The following is a 20,826-nucleotide window of genomic DNA, read 5'->3' as shown; positions in this document are numbered from 1 at the left end:
ACCCTATTAGTTCTCTGGGACTGCTCAATGGCTTATGATACCATTGACCATGGTATCCTTCTGGAACTTCTGGCAAGGCTGGGCAGTGGTTTCAGTTCAGTTCTGCCAGGGCCTGCAGGAGAAGCTACCATCACCACCAGGGAAGAGGCGTGCCTGCTGCTGCTGGGCCTGCTGCCGCCGCTGCCGCCACCACCACCAGGCCTTCCCTGTAGACTTCTGCCTGACAGACCGCCAGTCCCTGCAGGACCAGGCCCCCAGGCACCGAGCCAGCTGTGCTGCTCCACCTGCCACTCCCTGGAGGGGCTACATAAGCTGGCTGGCTGAGGTGGCCTGGGAGAGCCAGGGCCTGCAGGAGAAGCTACCACCACCACAAGGTCTTCCCTGTTGACTTCTGCCTGGCATTATTTTTAAGGGGGGGGTTTAATTGTTTTTTGTTTTTTGTTGTTGTTTTGTTTTGGTTTGTTTTTCTGGGGGATTTTGTTGTGTTTTTAGGGGTGGGTAGCCTGCCTGATAGGCGGGAGCGAGGGGGCATGTGTCCACCTGATGGAAGCAGTGGGGGGAGTGTTGGGGGCCAGAACATACTGAGGCTGGGCAGCAGGCACTGGCGGAGCGCGAGGGGCAGGCCATGCCAGGTAAGGGGAACAAGGGAGAGATGTGTAATATCTGTCCCCTGCTCCGGGCCTGTCCAGAGCCAAAGGATGGTTGGGGGAGGTGTGACCCCATCTTCTGGCCTTCGTTTGCTGCTCTGCAATGCCAGGTCTGTTACCCAGAAAACCTCCCTCATCCATGACATGATCCTGGATGAGGGTGCAGACCTGGCATGTATTACGGAGACCTGGCTGGCTGAGGCTGCTGCTCCAACCCTTGCAGCCATGTGTCCAGCTGGATTTTTGTATGCACAGCAGCCGAGGGCTGGGGATCGGGGAGGGGGAGTGGCTGTTATCTACCAAGAGTCCTTGGTCTTCACCAGACTCCCTCTCCGGGAGACCAAGGTTGCTGAGTGCATGTACTGGAGGTTGGGCCCAAAGGGCAGTCTGGGGATTCTGCTCATGTACCGTCCACCCCGCTGCATGACTGACTCCCTGGCCAAGGTGCTTGAGGTGGTCTCTGATGTGCGTGTACAGTCCCCTAACTTACTGGTGTTGGGGGACTTCAACGTACATTCGGAGGCCATCCTCACAGGAGCACCTTGGGACTTCATGGAGACCATGGCCTCCTGGGAGCTGCACCATATTCTAACTGGGCCCACCCATGTAGCCTGCCTGATAGGCGGGAGCGAGGGGTCATGCACTAGACCTTGTGTTTGTTTCTGGAGAAGTGGGGAGTGACCTGGAAGTCAGGGGTATATCCACCATCCCCTTGTCATGGTCAGATCACTATCTGGTGATGTTGGACTTCTCAGTTCCACAACCCCTCTGCAGGGGTGGAGGACCCATTAAAATGGTCCGCCCCAGGCGTCTTATGGATCCAAATGGATTCCTGAATGCGCTTGGGGATTCTCTGGGGCACGCCAATGGCCACTCAGTCGAGACCCTGGTGGGTGGCTGGAATGCCACAATCACTGGGGCATTAGATCAGGTGGCTCCGAAACGCCCTCTCCCCCTGAACAGGGCTCGGACTGCACCATGGTTCAATCCGCGGTTACGAGCTCTGAAACAGGAGGTGAGACGGCTAGAGTGCCGGTGGCGGAAGTCTCGCTCCAAAGACGATCAGACACGGGCTAGAGCTGTATCTTCAGCCTATCACGTGGCAGTGAAGGCAGCAAAAAAGGAATATTATGCTGCCTCTATCACGTCTGCAGAGTGCTGTCCCAGGAGGCTGTTCCAAGTGGTCTGGAGCCTGGTCGGTCCTGTGGCTCCGGAACCACTGGAGCATTCTAAGGCCTCCTGTGAGGCCTTGGCAAGGCACTTTGCAGATAAAATTGATCAGATTAGGTGTGTTACTCTGCACGCTATGAATACAGTTAGTGAGCAAGAGGCGGCCTGTGGCAAACCGGTTTTGTGGGATCAGTTCCAGCTTCTTCCTCCTGATGAAGTGGACAAGGTGCTTTCATCTGTACAGCCGACCACCTGCTTACTTGATCCTTGCCCATCTTGGCTCATTATGGGCTGCAGAGAGAGACTGGGTGAGGGGATCAGGGCGGTGGTGAATGCCTCCCTTGAGGAGGGAGTGATGCCATCAGCCCTCAAGGAGGCAGTGATAAGACTGCTCTTAAAGAAGCCCTCCTTGGATCCTCAAGTTTTGAACAACTTTCGCCCAGTCTCGAATCTGCCATTTTGGGGCAAGGTGATAGAGCGGGTGGTGGCGGTGCAGTTGAGGGCACACTTGGAAGAAACTGATTATCTAGACCCATTTCAGTCAGGCTTCAGGCTTGGGCATGGGACAGAAATGGCCTTGGTCGCCTTGGTAGATGATATGAGGAGGGCTCTGGATAGGGGTGAATGCTCCTTCCTTGTTCTCCTCGACCTCTCAGTGGCTTTTGATACCATTGACCACGGTATCCTCATGCACCGCCTGGAGGGGTTGGGCATTGGAGACACCATATTGCGGTGGTTCCGGTCCGTCCTCTCCGGCAGGTACTAGAGGGTAGCACTGGGAGAGGAGGTTTCGGACCCGTGGCCACTTACTAGTGGGGTGCCACAGGGTTCCATCCTCTCCCCGATGCTATTTGACATCTATGTGAAGCTGCTGGGGGCTATCATCAGGAGGTATGGGGTGCAGTGTCATCAATATGCGGATGACACGCAGCTCTACCTCTCATTCAAATCTTCACCAAGGTTGGCCATAGAATCCCTGTTGAAATGTCTGGTGATGGTGAGTGGCTGGATGGGGAGGAAGAAGCTGAAGCTGAACCCTGACAAGACCAAGGTACTTTTGGTGGGAGACAAGAGGAGGCTGGGGGATGTTGACCTGGTGTTGAATGGGGTACGGCTACCCTTGAAAGACCAGGTCCGCAGCCTGGGGGTCATTTTGGACTCCCAGCTATCCATGGAGGCTCAGGTGTCAGCTGTGAGCTGGACAGCGCTGTATCAACTCCATCTGATACGGCGGCTGCGCCCCTTCCTTCCCGACCATCTGCTCCCATCGGTAGTACATGCCCTGGTCTCCTCTTGTTTAGACTACTGTAATGCGCTCTATGTGGGGTTACCCTTGAAGACGGTTAGGAAACTGCAGCTGGTACAGAACGCGGCGGCTCGCCTGATTAAAGGCAGCTGCCGGCGTGATCACATCACTCCAGTGCTGAAGGAGTTGCACTGGTTACCAGTTGTTTTCCGGGACAAATTCAAGATGTTGGTTTTGACCTTTAAAACCCTATATGGTTCCAGCCCAGCCTATCTTAAGGAGCGCCTCCAGCAGCACCAGACAGGCTGCTTAACAAGATCAGTCTCTGATGGCCTTCTCTCTGTCCCATCAGCCAAGACAGCTAGACTGGTGGGGACGAGGGAGAGGGCCTTTTCTGTGGTGGCCCCCACTCTGTGGAACTCCCTCCCTAGGGAACTCCGTCATGCCCCCTCTTTAATGAGCTTCCGTCGTGCATTAAAAACGCTGTTGTTCAGGCAGGCATTTGGGGTGGGTTAGGGTATTTTAGAAAATGTTTTTATTGTAGAATTTTATTGTTTTAAACTGTTTTATTGTATGTTGTACATCGCCCAGAGTGGCTGGGTGACCAGCCAGATGGGCGATTAATAAATTTAATAATAATAATAATAATTTCTGTCATGCCATGTCCCAAAGGTGGTGCTGGTGGATTAACTATTCACCTCCAAAGCCACTGGTCTGTTGTGTCCCACAGGGTTCTGTCTTGTCCCCTGTGTTTTCTAATATGTACATGAAACTGCTGGGAGAGGTTTGGAGTAATGCCCTAACCCCGGCACCAGCTTGTCTGGCTGACGGGGGGGGGGAATTGCGGGCGGGTGGGGTGACAAGACGTAGGGGCCTCTGATTGGTGCACCCCAGTGGCACCACTATGCAAGGAGGGGCAGGCTGAGTTGCCTTAAACTCAGCCCCCCTCCCAATCTCAGCTCTCTGGCTCAATGCAGCTCCCTCCCACCCTCCCCTAAGCAGTGTGGGTTTCTTGCCAGCTGCCCTTAGGGAGCCATGTAGGAATTTTTTGGCTCACAGTTCGATTGGCCTATTACTGTGTGTCTTTTTTGCCTACGTCACACTGTTTCGTGGGTTGAGTATGTCCTGTAAGGGAATATGGTCTATATCATCGGTCACATTCCAGTTGGCAGCTAGGACGGGCAAAAACAGGAAAGTAGGGATGGTGTGCATGCAGAGGCACCTTATGGTGACAGTTGATGCCTGAGGCCCCCCAAACGGGTTGTGTGGCTCGGCGGGGGGATAAGGGTTGCCTGGGAGACCAACCCTACTCACTCACCCAGGTGTTGTGCGGCACCGGGTTGGGGGTGACACCGGAAGGTCTACCTCCCCCAGAAGGGGCAGTCTGGAGGGATGGCGATATCACTGCCACCCCTCAGGCTGGGTGTGTTTTCGCCCAAGAAGTGCCAGCTAGCCGCTGACACAGTTAGATGCCCGTCCTAGTTACCCCTTTGCAGGTATTTCAATAAATGTGGCCCAATTTTCAACCCAAGCTTGTTGTCTGCGTCTTTTTTAACCAATCTCGGCTCGCAAAGGTTCCATCAATATGCTGATGACATCCACCTCTGTTGCTCTTTGTCAAACAACACCAGAGAAGCAGTTGAAACCTTTGAAGACTGCCTGGGTTTGATAATGGGGTGGATTAGGGTGAACAAGCTGAAGTTGCCACTGTCTTTGTGGCTCAAGGTGATGGTTATAACCTTTAAAGCCCTGAAGGGCTTAGGACCTGGCTATCAAAGGACTACCTATGTCGTTGTGAACCTGCCCATGTACTAAGATCTGCAGAAATATCCCTTTTGAGCACGCTATTATCCACAGATGCCTGTTTGTCAGGCATGTGAAAGTGCTTTCTCCTTTGTTGCCCCCTATAGAATGTGCTCCTTCAATAAGTATGATTGGCTCCCACTGTTTTTACCTTTAGAAATGGTAAAGGCATATCATTTCAATTTAGCCTTTAGAAGTGAAAAAAAACCTAAAAAAAACCTCTTATTGATGTTCTTGTTTTATTCTTGCAAGGTTGTATTGTTGTACACTGTGCGAACGGTCAAGAAGGAGGAGGAGGAGGAGGGTTGGTTGGCTAATTCCGAAGAATAAGTGAGTTTCAATTTGTGTATAGGTTCAAAGTGAGGAATAAAGCACGTTCACCTTAAAATGCAAACCAAACAATCTCTTTCCCCATTCAGGCTTGAAAAGAGCCATTCACAAGTGGCAAGTGCATTGGAGTGGACATTGGCACAACAAGTCTCATGCTCTGGGGGACTTCAGATAGGATTTGGTGGTTCCAATGTTTTCCTTTTTTTTTGTCATGGATGATTACAAGCCCAAGCGTCCCTTGCTGCCCCACTGAGAATCAGGAAAGATTTCAGCTAGGATCAATATATTTTCTTCTTCAGTGACCCCAAGTAGCTGATTATTTCCCCTGTAATTATGAAATTAACCATTATTTCTTCTCCAGGTCCTTAGGGAGTCCCCAAGGTTATTCTTAAACCCTGTGCCATTCCAAAGTAAAGCTAAAGACAGAGAGGGCTCAACCAACCTCCACGTGGACGCTTCACATTGCCAATCTTTAAATCACTGGAGTGGGTGACCATTCAACTTAGGTTGCACTACCCAAGGGAAATCAAAAGACAATGTGGGAAGAGATGAACTGACATCCAGAAGAAAACATTTTAAATGCAAGATGGTAGTATTTGTTGTTCTGGTGTTGATGCTGCTACCTCAGGTGGTGCACAAGGTTCCTATTGGGAAATGTACCATCAGTAAACCTCTTCCTTTTCTTCACAACTATTACCAGTCAGGAGACCTCATCATTGCTGGCATTACTTCTCAGATCTACATCTTTTTCAGTCCTATTACGTTTGAAAACTGTCCTTCTCATGAACACATTGATGACCTTATGTAAGGAGTTGGTTTGCTGTTTGCTTGGTTTTTAAACCATACCATACTTCCCTCCAGATAGTAATCTCAAGGCAAACTGGGCCTATGAGTTTGATTTAATTTCTCAGGAAAAATAACTTGGACTTGGGAATGGGCTCATATGGTTTCTTCCACATTCCTGTTCCATTCCCAGATGGCTAATTGGGCATGGCCATTTCAGTTTAAAATGATTTCAACAGGAACTCAGAAAGCCAGTGAAAGGGGACCTGCTAAATTTTCTTTTCTTTTTTTGTTTTGTTTTTAAAATCAGTTTTCGCCATGCACTCTCACATTCTTCCCATATACACTATGTGGAGAAAGAAAGCTGGTGGCCAGAACTCCAGAGATCTAACAGCGTTTGGGCAAAATCAGCAGTGAAACTCCTACCTTTAAAAACTATTTTTTAAAAGAAAAAAGACCTCCATGGCCAGTGGAATTTTATGCCTCCTTCTTTCCCCTCTGAATAATTTCACCCCTCCCCTTTTTCTTTTATTTTTTGAGTTTGCCTCAGAATTCCCCCGAAAATTTTAGTAAGAGGGCTGAAAGGGGGGGGGGGAGACCAACAGTCCTGTTGATACCATTATCTTATTTTCTCATTTGCAAAAATGAAGCTTTCCCTTCCCTCAGTCAAGCATTTATAGATATATAAGCTATCCTGTTGGCCTTTCTTTACTGCATCAACTCAACCAAATCATTCATATATATACATATAAATACTGTGTGTGTGTTTGTGTGTATATATACACACACACACACACCACAAGATCTGTTTCATTTTGAATGACGTGTACTAGCAGTTTTTCAGTTTATGCTGCTGTTGCACTGATTTCCAGAGAAATCAAAAGTGCCACTGAATGTGCCATTCTTAGCTCTGATTTATCTGCACTGGGACTATTTAAGTACAATTTATTTATTGAACATATATTGCACTTAAATGTAGGAAATGTCATTTTGAACCACAGGCACAGAGATACTACCTCTCAATCTTCCTACAGAGTATTGCTTCAGAACTACCAGCAGATTCTGCTCTTGGAATTTGCTATAAAGGAGATCAGTGACAATCCTTACATCTTATCCAATGTCACCCTGGGATTCAATATCTATAATAACTATTTTAGTACAACCTGGACATTTCGTGCTGCAATGGATCTTCTTTCCACACAGACCAAATTTATCCCTAACTACAAGTGTGATGTCCGAACCAACCTGGTAGCAGTCATTGGGGGACCTAACTCTGACATTGGCCGCCACATGGCAGACATTCTGTGCATCTACAAGATTCCACAGGTAAGTTGGGTGCATGGAGTATGGGAGCTGAACATGCCATACACTCTTCCCATTCAGGTGGGGTTTTGTGGAGAAGATGTTGGTGTGATTGAAACAAAGAGACAAAAACTGAATGATACTTAAAGGTCAAATTCTGGTGAAGGAAAATAATTGTTTTGGTTTATTTATGCTCCAATCCTAAACTCACATATCTGGGAATCAATAGGCCTTGTGTCTGAGTAGATGTCCATAGGACTGCACTGTTAGACATATGGAAGAAAATAAATCATAGAAATTAATTTATTCATCCATGTAGCCACCAATGTGCAAATAAGAGCATCTCTATGTTTTGTTAAACTGAATTAATGTAAAGGAACTTTAGTTTCTGGATCAGGTAAACCTTCAACCACTCCCCCGCCACCCCAGATAGGGGTGGGATAACTTAGAGTGGGGATTTCACGGAGATAACATTTTCAGTGCAAAAAAAATAAAAATGAAATCACTCTGTAGTCAACAATAATCTAACTTCCAAGTTAGATCGCTGCACTACACTCTATGTGGGGCTTCCCTTGAAGACTGTTCAAAAGCTGCAGCTTATGCAAAATGCAACAGCCAAACTGATAACCGGTACCAGAAGATCTGAACACATAACAGCAATTCTAGCCTGCTTGCACTGGCTGCCTATATGTATTTGAGCCTGATTCAAGGGTCAGGACATGGCTCAGGACCATAGCACCTGATGGAGAGCTTCTCCTAACATGAACCTATTGGGATAATGTGATTAACGTCTAAGGTCTTCCTCCAAGTGTTATCTCCAAGAAAGGCTTGGAAGGTGGCAACAAGGGACAGGACCTTCTCAGTGGTCCCTCCCCCGCAGATTGTGGACCCATCTCCCCACTAAGGGCCGCCTGGTGCCAACATTGTCGTCTTTTCAGTGCCTGGTTAAGACTGTCCTCTAATCTCAGGCATTTAATTGCATATGATGCGACATTTATGTTAGCTGTCTTTAACAGGTCTAGTATCTTATTGAAACAGTTGTTAGCCCTTTAGATAATTTAAAAATTTGTATGTTGGCATTTTATGCTGTGTTTTACTATCTTGCATCTGTGGTTTGTGATTTTCTGAATTGTTGTGAACTGCCCAGAGAGCTTCAGCTATTGGAATCTATAGAAATGAAATACATATTAATAATAATGACAGTAAAACTTCAAGGAAGACCTAATGTAAACTAGTATTACTTTTAACTTCTAAAAAGAATGCAAAATGAGATATTTACAAGGAGATGGTGAATGTCTATTAGACTAGAGCAGTGCCACTAGATACCACTTAGGGTGAGTGTGTCATAACAGAAGCACAATGTATGAGACATGGACGTTGCAATCTGATTTTAGTGTTTCAAGCCACTGCTATGCTGTATATTTGTATCTCTTTATATTCTTTCTAATGGAATGTTTTTCTGTTGCACATTGCTGTCTTTAACTGTATTTTATCAGTTTGTGTTTGAAGTTGCCAGGGAATGATATTATTTGGTCGCTTTTATAAATATGTTAAAAAAGAAACAAACAACCCCCCCAACAACTGTCATTTTACCTCTATTCTATTGAGGCTTAGGAAGGAGGCAGCAATGGAACACTGGCAGGGAGGAATCTATGACAACAAAGATCCAATGGCCTTCCAGCTCCGGTTCAAGTGTGCCAAAAATCTCCTGTCCCCATTGCCAGTAGTGTCATTTGCCATGGGTAAAACCTCCTAAATCAGTGTATATTGTATGCATGTGATGTTGTAATTCCACCACATACACAGAAAGTATTGAGTCTTCTGTTTCATATTAATTCACACATGAAATGAAATCTAGATTTTGACAATTTTGAAAGTGTAACACACACACACACGCGCGCGCTAACACACAATTTTGAAAAATATATCTTCCCCGTCCTCTTTTTTTTTCTTTACTTTCTTAAGCTCACATATGGCTCTGCTCCAGCAGTGAATGATATAACTCAAGGTATTTTCTTCTACCGGATGTTCCCAAATATATCCCTTCAATATAAGGGGATTCTCCAGTTACTGTTGCATTTCAGGTGGACGTGGATTGGAGTACTGTATGTGAATGATGGCAATGGAGAGAGGCTTATTCAGAATGTGCTACCCATGTTTACCCAGAGTGGCATCTGCTTTAGCTTTGTAGAAAAATTTCCAGAACAAATGTTTTCCAGTAAAGCAGATGCAATGGTGGATGAGGAGATTAAAATATGTGCAGTTGTTATGAGAAGCACTGCCAAGGCATTGGTTGTACATGGTGCAACTGAGTCTATGATTATGGTAAGGATATTGCTGAGGATTTCAGAATTTGAGAATATTCCATCAATGACCAAAGGTAAAGTTTGGATTATGACAGCCCAGATGGACTTCATATCACTTTCCCTTCAAAGAAGTTGGGATATACACTTCATCCATGGTGCTATATCCTTTGCCAGTCACTCAAAGCAGTTGTTAGGATTCCAGAAATTTCTTCAGATGGCAAATTATGCCTCAGAAAAAGAAGATAGGTTTATCAGGGATTTCTGGGAACAAGCATTTAGCTGTTCATTCTCCAATTCTGTGGTAAACAGGGAGTTTGAGAAAGCCTGCACTGGGGAGGAGAAGCTGGAGACTCTTCCAGGATCTGTTTTTGAAACAAGCATCACTGCCCACAGCTACAGCATCTACAATGCTGTCTATGCTGTGGCCCATGCATTGCAAGCCATGCATTCATCCACGTTGAGACACCGAGCAATGGCAGATGGAGGGGGATGGATTCTTCAGAATCAACCGCCATGGCAGGTAATGTCCTGAGTGCATAAACATACAAGAGTTTATCATATCTTTGGTTGCAAAAACAGTTCTCAGAATGAGTAGGTGGTCTGTCTTTGCTTCCATTTTACATCCAGGGCTCCTGCTTATATTAAAACAGGCATTGGTCATGTATGATGAGTATAACTCAACTAGTCTTGTGGAATGATTAAATAAATATGCATGTGGATAAGAGTAGATAAGGTTTCATTAACATATTCATAATTCCCCCCCCGCCCAATAATTACTATAGAGCTATGCATAGTTGGTCGAGGCATATGTAGCAGGGAGCATCTTACTTTGCTAGTGAGATGGAAGCTTCTGAATAGACAGCTTTGGCAGGTAAAGTCCTGGGCACACAGAAATGCAGAAGAGCCTACTATAGTTGCACAAAGAGAACTATAGTTGTACAAAGAGAACTCAGAATGAGTAGGAAGCTATTTCACTAAAAAGCTGATATTTTTTAACTTCCATTTTACATCCAGCTCACTGGTGTTCCTGCTTACATTAAATCCATTCTGAGCTTCATTATTTTTTGACATGTCTGATGACGGGTCTTGTGGCATTATTATATGTATGTGCATCTGGGTAAGAATGCATAAGACTGTTTGATCACTTCCTTTACTCCTCCCCCCACTAGGGATGTCAGAGAATTCTGCCACGGATCTCAGTGAGTCCAAATGCCAGTGCATTCAGCCCCCTGAAATCCATGGCGGAACGAAGCTCCCGCCCCCCCAACCCATGAAAGGCACGCGAAACGGAGCACTTATCTGCTGCCATCCGCACTGACTTGCGAATGGCAGCCACCTTGTGGCCACCATTCGCTTCCTCATCATAGCCATGATAGGCTACGTAAATACTTATGTAGCCTATCACGGCTAATGCAGGGATGCCTTTTGTGGGGGGTAGGGATGTACAAAAGTCACTTACCTATTTGCAGATGTGATTCACAGTGGGGGAGGAGGCACTCCATCCCTCCCCCCGGAATCCTCCCTGGCCGGATCCGCTCCATGGTGGCTCCACGGAGCCGCCAGCCAGGGCCGTCCGCAGCCAGAGTTCCGGCCACAGACGGGCTGCTGCAGATGCAAATGGTGGCCGCCATAGCGGCCGCCATTTGAGTCCTGCGAAGCTGCCATGATAGGCTACATAAATACTTATGTTGTCTATCACGGCAAGCCAAAAAAAACACAACAGCATACGCAAATGGCGGCTAAGGTGGCCGCCATTTGCGTTCCCTATTTTTAGCCATTTTAGCCTACGTAAATATTTACGTAGGCTATTACGGCGAAAAAAAGGGGAACGCAAATAGCGTAGTGGGCACTATATGCGTTCCTTTTTTTACCCGCCATAATAGCCTACATAAATATTTATGTAGGCTAAAATGGCTAAAAATAGGGAACGCAAATGGTGGCTGCCATAGCAGCCGCCATTTGCGTATGCCGTTTTTGTTTTTTTTGGCTTGCCGTGATAGGCAATACTTACGTAGCCTATCATGGCAGCTTCACAGGACGCAAATGGCGGCTGTTATGGCAGCCACCATTTGCGTCCACAGCAGCCCGTCCAGGCCGGAACTCCGGCTGTGGATGGCCCTGGCCGGCGGCTCCATGGAGCCACCGCGGAGCGGAGCCAGCCAAGGAGGATTCTGGGGGGAGGGATGGAGCACCTCCCCCCCAACCATGAATCACATCTGGGAAAAGGTAAGTGACTTTCATATATCCCTACCCCCCACTCCTGATTTAATCTGCATGGTAATTTAAAGTCCATACATAGTTGGTTGGGGCTGCAGTTATACAGAGAACTCAATCCAGCCTCTTACTCCATTAGTGAGCACCTGATCAGTGACATTTTGGCTTTTTAAGAATGCTGTTAATATGCAGCCCTAGCTGCTAGATCTGGTAAGGAAATTCTGAGCACAACATATATTTGACATCCTCCTTATATTACCTGTAGTTGTAGTGATCTGTATATTTCTAGTCTTCAGCCAAGAGAGTGGAAATAGCCACATGAAGAGATAAATATCACCAGGCTATATCAGAACCGAATGTTAGGAGTGCATTAAATCTTTTTGGGGGGTGGGTTGGGTGGGGGTCTTGCACAAGCGGGACACCAAAATGGAGGATGAATTGACAAGTACTTTGACAAGTACGGAGTATGGCTCTGCTGGGCTAAACAAAGTAGTGTGTGGAGAGGATGAAATTGGCAAATATATTTACAATGGGAATATGCCTCTGCAGGGCTATATAACAGCAGGACAGGTGGACTTGCACAAGATGCCTGATAAGGAGAGAGAGAGAGAGAGAGAGAGAGAGCATGATCCCATTTGCATAAATTTAAAGATCCGAAGGGGGAAAGAAAAAGGGGAAAATGATCCCATTTGCACAAATCATGGGATCCCCCCCCCCAAAAAAAAACCCTGATCCCATTTGTTTGGATTACCATGATGATTACCATGACCTGATCTCATAAATTGTTGTGTGTACTTAAGTATAATAAGTGTTAAGTGTTCATTAAATTCCTAATTAGAAAATAAAAATAATGTTACAGTGCACAATAGAATACAGTTAAATAGATGAGTGATGAGATCACACAATGCTCTGAGTCTTAAAGTAATACACACTCACACTGGACACAAGATAACCCACACACACCACAGGACAGAATGCTGATGGAGTATTTGCAAAATTAAAAAAAGAAGAAGGATATGATGGAACACACTAGAAGAAAGGAAGAAAACCTTGAAGACACTGAATTAAAAAAAAAATATAGAAAGGCGGGAAGAGAGTATTCAAATGCCTTATAATAAGATCTACACAGGACGAAGATAGTAAACATGGTCAGTCACACATGAAGCTGACTGACAAATACAAATATGGTGTGTGTGTGTGTGTGTGTGTGCACAAGGAATAAAATTAGAAACATGGAATTGAAATAGGGAGGAGAAAATGAAATACAATTGGAACAACTGAAAACCTCAATTGCAACAAGGATTGGCAGGAAAGAAACTAGAGGATAGTGATAATAATATAATAATGATTAATATAATAATGTTAAGTAGTACTAAAACTAATAAAATCAACAGACCCCCCTCTCTCACACACACACACACTAAAGAAAAATAAGTGAAAGACAAGTAACAAACATTAAATTTATCCCCCCTCCAACACACACACACCACCACCACCACCATACTTGGTAGAAGAGCAAGGAATACATGTTTTTATTTATTTTATTGCTGTAAGCTACCTTGGGAGTGCCTCTGCCCTGAAAGGTGGCCAATAAATATTTTAAATAAATACATAATAAATAATAAACACCTCCTCCACCATGACTGCCTACTTCAGCACACACATACACATATACTCCTTTTGTCCCTCTGTCTGCTCTGGTCCCCCTCCCCTCCAACCTTTCCAACAATAGAGAAACTAGCAAACAAAGAAAACTGGGATGAGTGTACATCATTTTTTTTTTAAAAAAATAAATTTTATTTTTTTTTAAAAAAAGAAAGAAAAACACAACACAACACAACAACAACACAACAACAATTTGTTGTTGTTGTTCAGTTGTTAAGTCATGTCCGACTCTTCGTGAGCCCTTGGACCATAGCACACCAGGCCTTCCTGTCCTGCAATCTCTCCCAGAGTGTGCTCAAGTTCATATTCATTGCATCGGTGATGCTATCTAGCCATCTCATCCTCTGCTGTCCCCTTCTCCATTTGCCTCCAATCTTTCCCAGCATCAGCGTCTTTTCCAGTGAGACAACAATACACATACACTAAAATATCTCTTAAGATTGTAAGATATCTACCTTTGGCTCCCCTTACACAAAAAATGCTTATTATTATTATTCTCTAGTTCTTATCTTAGTGGCTGGCATATCATACATTGAGTTCCCAGACATTATCTCCTTTCTCCTAATTTTAACAACAAAAAAGAAGAGAATCAACCATCTCAAAGTTCAAAATCCATATCCATAGATATAATTTTTCTCTATTTCTTGTACAAATTCTATAAAAGGTTTCCAATCTAACATAAATTTAGTTGTTGACCCTTCTTTAATTATAATAGTAAGTTTTGCCATCTCTGCCAGCTCCATAAATTTCATGATCCTCACAGCTGGTGTTGTTTCATTCTTCCACTTTTGTGCATACAATAACCTTGCAGCCATTGTCATGTAGAGAAAGAGGGTCCTCCCCTTCTCTTTTATATGTTTATCTGTTAGTCCCAATAAAAAAGTTTATGGCTTTAGTTCTATAGTAGTCTTTAATATTCTTTGAGCTAAAGACTGTATTCATTTCCAAAATGTTTTAGTTTTTTTACAAGTCCACCATAAATGATAAAACATTCCCTCTTGATCTTCACATTTCCAGCATCTTCCAGAAACACCTTTATACATTTTAGACAATTTAGACGGTGACATATACCATCTATACATCATCTTAAAAAAATTATGTTTAAGATTTGTACATAAAGCACATTTTAAATCTTTTCCCCACATACTTTCCCACTCTTCCATTGATATATTATGACCAACATTTTGTGCCCATTTTATCATACAATCTTTTACTTGTTCATCCTCTGTCTCATACCTTAACAGTAATTTATACAGTTTAGCAATAACATGTTCATCATTTGTACACAATACTGTTTCAAATTCAGATTCTGTTTGTTAAAATCCACCATTTTTCTAGGGGTGCACGAAAGCCACTTACCTGGTCTCGCAGCTTGCTTCGCGGTGGGGGGGAGGCGCTTCGCTGCTCCCCCCGAAGTTCAGGCCGGGGGGGAGGCTTCCGTCCTCGCCCGGCTGAAATTCAGGCCGGGGGGGAGGCTTCCCGCCTCGCCCGGCCGAAATTCAGGCCGGGGAGGAGGCGTCTCGCCTCGCCCGGCCGCGAAATAAAAGTTAAAAAAAAAACACGCCCCGGTGATAGGCTACATGACGATTAACGTAGCCTATCATGGCTACATCTGCAAAGTCAGCCGTGATAGGCTACGTTAATCGTCACGTAGCCTATCACGGGTGACTTTAAAAAAAAGAAAAGCGCGTACGGCTAATGGCGGCCCCCATAGGGAGCCGCCATTCGCGTTCCTTATTTGGTCGCTGTAGTCTACGTAAATCTTTACGTAGACTACAGCGACCAAATAAGGAACGCGAATGGTGGCTCCCTATGGGGGCCGCCATTAGCCGTACACGCTTTTTTTTTTTTTTTTTAAGTCACCCGTGATAGGCTACGTGACGATTTACGTAGCCTGTCACGGCTGACTTTGCAAATCTAGCCATGATAGGCTACATTAATCGTCACGTAGCCTATCACGGGGGCGTTTTGTTTTTGTTTTACTTTTATTGGAATGGCAGTGGCGGCAGCCGGTCGAAAGACCGGCTGCCGCCTCTGCCCCTGTCAAAGACCTGCCGAACCGCTGCCGGGACCCACTGCCGGGAGGGACATTCGGGAAAGGTAAGTCCCATCCTGGGGGGGGGGGCGGGGGACAGGGGGTGTGCGGAGAATTTCTCCCGAAACTACTTCGGGGGGCCGAATACGTTGGCACTCGGCCCCCCAAAGTTTCGGGGAGAAATTCTCCCCCATCCCTACATTTTTCTCATCTATTTTAAACCTTTCTTTAAGTTGCAAATATGAAAATCACTGACAGCATGACCTTCTTCCAATAAGCTTTCCCTTGATTCTAACTTATATACCCCTTGTAACAGTTCCAGTAAATCATTATATCTTATCCATTTATGTGAGTGTATGTCATCATTTTGAATTGTCTCATACTACCTTGAGTACTCTGGAACAAAAACAACAATGTTGTGACCAAGAATAGGAGGATGTATATGATGATGTATATACTACTTTATTCGTTTATTTATTTATTTATTTATTCCCTCCTCCTCCTCCTTCTTCTTCTTCTTCTTCTTCTTCTTCTTCTTCTTCTTCTTCTTCTTCTTCTACCACTACTACTACTAGGGACACAGCACCTAGTAATTCTAGATCATTAATTATGACTATGTTTATTACTACATTTGCATATAGATTTTAAATGGAATATTAACCATGAAATGTGGAATGTCTCCATCACATTGGGCTCCCCACCCTTTTTTTTTTTTGACATCCTCATTAATTTGTTTTTCTTCTGTTTAGCTCCACCACTTCCTGAGACATGTCTCATTTAACAACAGTGCCAGCGGAAAAGTTTCATTTGATGAAAAAGGGGAAATAATAGCTGGATTTGATATCATAAACTGGGTAACATTCCCAAACCAGTCCTTTCATAGAGTAAAAGTTGGAAGTGTAGATACAAAGATTCCCCAAGACAAAATGTTCACCATATTTGAGGATGCCATTGTATGGCCCAGCATTTTTAACCAGGTAAGATCCATGGACATTTCAAGGCATATGAAGTAATTTCTAAAGTATCAGAACAGTGGATCATTGTTGAGGCAATCAAATAATTCTGTCTCTGCATTCTGTCAGCAGGTGAACCTTTTTCAAACCATAACATTATTTTTCAAGCTACATTTTCACCCAGTGAAAATAGAACAATGTCACTTTACAGTGTTTTGGCCACTCCTATCATCAGGATTCATAACTGGAAAACCATCTATAAGCAAACATTTTAGCAACTGCTAAAACCAAATCTCATAGCAGAAAACAAAAGCAAATTATAATGCATGATGAAGAACAAGTAATAACCAAGCAATATTGACAGATTGCATGGAAGGGCAGTCAGTTATGGCAAACCACAATTTTATGTCTTCCATTGCCTTCAGGCTGTGGACATATTTGCCAGAGACCACTGTCATATGGTCCAAATATTTAGTAACATTCAAAGATTCCACCAGTCCTCTCTAGAAGCTGTCCTATGAATCCATGAACCCATTAACAGTGTAATAACCAGTGAAATACAACTTCCCTCCCCAAAAATCCCACCACCACTTTTGAATGTTAAAACTTTCTTCCCTTTCATTTCTGATCAGTCACGTCCCCTTTCTTTGTGTAATGACAACTGCTATTCAGGTTATAGAAAGGCAAAGAAGGAAGGGAAGCCATTTTGCTGCTATGATTGTCTTCCATGTCCAGAAGGGAAAATTTCAAATCAAACAGGTAAGAGATACAGTTTATAGAGATGAGCAAAATTCAAATATATTTGCCATGATCCAGCATGAGTATAGCATAGAGATGCCACTTTTCCTGATTTTTAAAAAGCTGTTCACAGTTCCATGGTAGTGGTTGTTAGTAAGAGGCTGCACTCTAATAGGACCACTGGTGTGTGTGTGTGTGTGTGTGTGTGTGCATGAGAGGGGGTGCATGCATTCTTTTGTACAGTGATGCATTCCCATTGTCCTACATGCATTCAATACTTCTTGATTTGACTAGTGTACCATGCTGAAGACTCAATTTAAAACCACTCAGACACATCAGTGCTGCTGCTAGGATCTTGACTGGGGAAAAGATCACATCATCCTTTTATTGTATCAGCTGCCGTGGCTGCCAATATGTTTCTGAATGCAATTCAAGGGGTTTGTTCGACCTTAAAAGCCCTAAATGGCTTGGCAGACCTGGACACTTGAGGGACTGTCTGCTCCTATGTAAACCTGCCAGCCCATTAAGAACAGCTGTTGCTCCCTTCTAGAATGTGGTGATGCCTGCAGAGACTATGTTGGTGGCAACGCAGAAGAGGGTTTTCTCAGTGTGCTGCACCATATGTCTAATTCTCTGCACCAAACGTGCAGGTTATGTTAGCAATTGAAGACTTTTCTATTTAAACAACAATTTGACTATGTTCTTAATTTTTTCATTGTTTGTTAGTGATATAGCATGTTATTTTATTTTATTTTATTTTGGTTTTGCTTCTGCTTTTAGCTGTTTGTAAATACGTTTTAAAGATTGCATATTGTTTTATGCTTTGTATCTTGTAAGCCATTTTGAGTGATCCCCTTTTTGGGGGGGAAAAACAGGCTATAAATTCAGCAACAATAATAATGATGATGATGTGTTACAGCACAGCCAGTCATGATTTACAAGTAGATGTGTTGGACCATTCAAAAGAGAACAAAATGTACAGTAGAGGTATACCATTGCCAGGACCAAGTACAATATTTCAAAATTGTGAGCAAACATTAATGCTCAAAAGCTTGCTTGTGTGTGTGTGTGTGTGTGTGTGTGTGTGTGACATTTTTGTTGTTGTTCAGTCGTTCATGTCTGACTCTTCGTGACCCCATGGACCATAGCACGCCAGGCCTTCCTGTCCTGCGCTCTCTCCCGGAGTGTGCTCAAGTTCATATTCATTGCGTGTGACATTTTAGTTGATCATAATACAGATAGAATCTTTCTCTGAGTGATCAAGGTTGAGATAGTGATAACTCCTTGTTTGTTGTATTAAAAGAGAAAAACATCTTCAATAATGGGCGTTGAGATTCATTTGATCAGTTGGGTGCTACGACTTTGGTTCCTCCTATACTAACAATTAGTGTGTCTTCTTGCAATTATAAATGAAGAGAAGATGTAAAATGGTCTGTCAGGTATTTACTTAACAGCCCTCATTCCTGAATTTATAATAGCAAAATATAACATAATTAAGACGGAAATGCATCGAAACCAACATTTTCTTTTCCAGATATGGATGATTGTTCTCAGTGTCCAGAAGATCATTATTCTAACAATGACCATGATGCATGCATTCCCAAAAATATAAGCTTCTTATCCTATGAAGAACCTCTGGGGATCACTTTGGCAATTTTTGCTCTTTCTTTTTCATTTATCACAGCTTTGGTGTCCTGGACTTTCATTAAGTACCACAATACACCCATAGTCAAGGCCAATAATCGGCAACTGACCTACACTCTTCTCATTTCCCTTCTGCTCTGCTTCCTTTGCACATTTATATTCATCGGCCAACCACAGAAAGTGATGTGTCTCTTTCGACAAACTGCTTTTGGTATCATCTTCTCAGTGGCTGTTTCTTGTGTGTTGGCCAAAACCATCATTGTGGTTCTAGCATTCATGTCCAGAAAGCCAGGATCCAGGATGAGAAAATGGATGGGGAAACAACTGGCCAGCACTATCATTGTTTCCTGCTCTCTTGTTCAAACAACTATTTGTAGCATATGGCTTGCAAACACTCCTCCATTCCCAGATACTGTAATGAGTGAAATGGTTGAAGAAATTGTATTGGAATGTAATGAAGGGTCAGTAATTATGTTTTACTGTGTACTGGGCTTCATGGGTTTCCTGTCCAGTGTCAGCTTAATTGTGGCATTTCTAGCCAGGAAGTTACCTGACAGTTTCAATGAAGCCAAGTTCATTACCTTCAGCATGTTGGTCTTTTGCAGTGTGTGGTTGTCCTTTGTTCCATCTTACCTGAGCACCAAGGGGAAATACACGGTGGCTGTGGAGATCTTCTCTATTTTAGCCTCCAGTGCTGGAATTCTGGTTTGTATTTTTTTCCCAAAATGCTACATTATTTTGCTGAAGCCTGAGCTGAATGACAAGGGGCAGTTAATAAAAAGAAAGAATAAAAATTTCTAAGCACCTGGAGTCATATCCATCAGTTAGGGATAACAAATGGGACTAACTAGTCATAATGGCTAAGTTATTTCATAGATTTCAAAGATACCCAATGGCTGGTGTGCAATTTAGGTGGATAAAGTATAAGGGTTTTCACAGTGGTATTTATGCCCTCATGGTAGGGATGTCAGAGAATTCCACCACGGATCTCAGTGAGGCCAAATGACAGTGCATTCAGCCCCCAGAAATCCATGGCGGAACAACCCCCCCCACACATACACAAAAGGCGCATGAAATGAAGCACTTACCTGCTGCTGTCTGTGCTGATTTTCGAATGGCAGCTGCACTGTAGCTGCCATTCACTTCTTCATTATAGCTGTGACAGGCTATTTGCATCCCTACAGAGGCCGTAATAGGCTATGTAAGTATTTACGTCGCCTATCATGGCAAGCTAAAAACAACAACCAGCATATGCAAATGGTGGTGGCTACAGTGGCCGCCATTTGCGTTCCCTTTCTTTCACTGTTTTAGCCTACGTAAATATTTACGTAAGCTATTATGGCAAAAAAAAAGGGAATGCAAATAGCGTAGGGGGCACTATTTGCGTTCCTTCCCCCCCCATCATAATAGCTTATGTAAATATTTACATAGGCTAAAACGGCGGGGAAAAAAAGGGACGCAAATAGCGCCCACTACGCTATTTGCGTTCCCCTTTTTTTTGCCATAATAGCTTACATAAATATTTACGTAGGCTGAAACAGCAAAAAAAAGGGAATGCAAATGGTGGCCGCTGTAGCTGCTGTCATTTGTGTATGCTTTTTTTCCCCAGAAGGCTGCCCAGCAGCCGGATGTCCGGCTGTGGGTGGCCCTGGCTGGCGGCTCCATGGAATCTCCATGGAGTGGAGCCGGCCAGATTAGGATTTTGGGGGGACGTATGGAGCGCCTCCCCCCCACTGCAAATCACCCCATCGAAAAGGTAAGTGACTTGCGTACATCCCTACTTCATAGTAGATGTAGTAGAAATAGTGGTATTAATTCAGAGAGGACCTAGATTAAATTAAATTTACACACACACACACACCTACCTTTTGGTTTAACTTTTTTGTTTAAGGGTCTTCATGCTCACTCAAGCCCCACAAGGCCAGGATGTTACATGACATGCCCTTAAAATACATGTTAGTTATGCACATGGTATGCTAATCTATGCTAT

The 20,826-nt window shown here is 44.1% G+C and overlaps 1 protein-coding gene across 1 annotated transcript; it reads left to right on the top strand.

The window, feature by feature from the left end:
• The first annotated feature begins 5,782 nt into the window (after positions 1-5,782).
• On the top strand, positions 5,783-19,637 carry LOC146341430 (vomeronasal type-2 receptor 26-like). The gene is made up of 6 exons (XM_084807041.1): positions 5,783-6,000; positions 7,014-7,305; positions 9,247-10,107; positions 16,251-16,478; positions 17,087-17,213; positions 18,727-19,637. The coding sequence occupies exons 1-6, from the start codon at positions 5,783-5,785 to the stop codon at positions 19,635-19,637; spliced, it is 2,637 nt and encodes an 878-aa protein (XP_084663167.1).
• The last annotated feature ends 1,189 nt before the right edge of the window (positions 19,638-20,826 follow it).

Source organism: Heloderma suspectum, chromosome 6, assembly GCF_057233095.1.
Source record: "Heloderma suspectum isolate Gila_16-S chromosome 6, 16-S_ref, whole genome shotgun sequence".
NCBI lineage: Eukaryota > Metazoa > Chordata > Lepidosauria > Squamata > Helodermatidae > Heloderma > Heloderma suspectum.
The sequence above is the reverse complement of the archived record's forward strand: the minus strand, read 5'-3'. Positions and strand labels throughout refer to the sequence as shown.